Raw genomic sequence first — 1,161 nt, forward strand, 5'->3', positions numbered from 1 at the left:
CTACTGATTGATTTATGGCTAAATCAAATCTTATTGCCACCAAAATAAGGTTATGTCAGATTGATTGGAGCGATAATACAACAGCAAGTCAGTCTGAGCAGAGATTTGAACATTGTTGTGTCTACATCAGGTCATGTGATTCTACCTGTTCTCTGCAGAGAGCTGTTTCCATAGTCCAAAGACTTCTTCAGCCACTCAGGACAAAGCTGAGTGAGGAAAATCTCATTGTTTTTTGCTCTAGGTTTGTCAGCATTCCATTTCTCTTTGATGGTGAAAGCCTGTGGTTTCAAAGTGATCCATGTCGATGTCTTCGGGTCAAATGCCATCAAGTCCTCTCCATCATAACCATACTGATTAAAACCATTAACCTCTCCAGTCTCCTCATCCCACTCACAGCCGCTCATCCTCTGTAAAACATGGACACCTGAGAGAGAGACAGAAACTGAGAATTTGATTATGAGGATGCACAGACGACATCTCCAACTGTCTTTCTATCAATTTATGCCACTGTTTAAAAGTTACATTAGCAGTTATTGTTATGCGACTATACAAGGTGGGTGTCTTCTTTAATTCTGTGCACCTCAAAATTATATACAGAAAGTCAGACCTGTGTGACACCTGCAGACTCAGAAACAGTCCCACCTAAAAAAACGTTTACATACGTGTACATGTCTATAATAGAGGCTATATCTGTAAACACCAAACAAAGAAGCAAAACATTTTAACAGTAAAATGTAAAATATAACAAACATTAATACTTTACCTCCACTTTGGTTGAAGTGCTGCTTAAAAAAATGTATCCTGTCTTTGAAGACGTTCGGCAGATACTCAAAACACTCATAGTTGTAATACTGTAACTGCTGAGTGTCATTTTCTAAAAGTTTTTCCACCCAGTCCTGTTTTGTTTCTACTTTCCTGGTGTTGCTGTCGCAGTAACCCACCAGAAAACCATCAAACACTGCAGCTCCCATGAACTCTGGGAAGTCTGACACTCCAGAAGATCCAGCTACGAAATACTTCAGGGAGTGTTTCACTGTAGGACAAACAAGGTTAAACATTCAGTTTACAAAAATGTGTATTCAGTATTATTAGGTTAAGTCACATCAGGCTTATCAAGTGTGTCCAAAGAGCAAAAGTAAAGATTTAAAATCTGATCTTACC

General features: G+C 38.8%; 1 protein-coding gene across 1 annotated transcript; it reads right to left on the bottom strand.

Moving 5' to 3' along the window:
* Positions 1 to 20: 20 nt before the first annotated feature.
* On the bottom strand, positions 21 to 1,161 carry LOC123964439 (major histocompatibility complex class I-related gene protein-like; the record flags this gene model as incomplete). Its single annotated transcript, XM_046041422.1, is given in 2 exon segments — positions 21 to 424; positions 764 to 1,161. Coding segments are annotated over 2 exon segments (588 nt in total). The 3' UTR covers positions 21 to 131.

The sequence above is a fragment of the Micropterus dolomieu genome, unplaced genomic scaffold (genome assembly GCF_021292245.1).
Source record: "Micropterus dolomieu isolate WLL.071019.BEF.003 ecotype Adirondacks unplaced genomic scaffold, ASM2129224v1 contig_2450, whole genome shotgun sequence".
NCBI lineage: Eukaryota > Metazoa > Chordata > Actinopteri > Centrarchiformes > Centrarchidae > Micropterus > Micropterus dolomieu.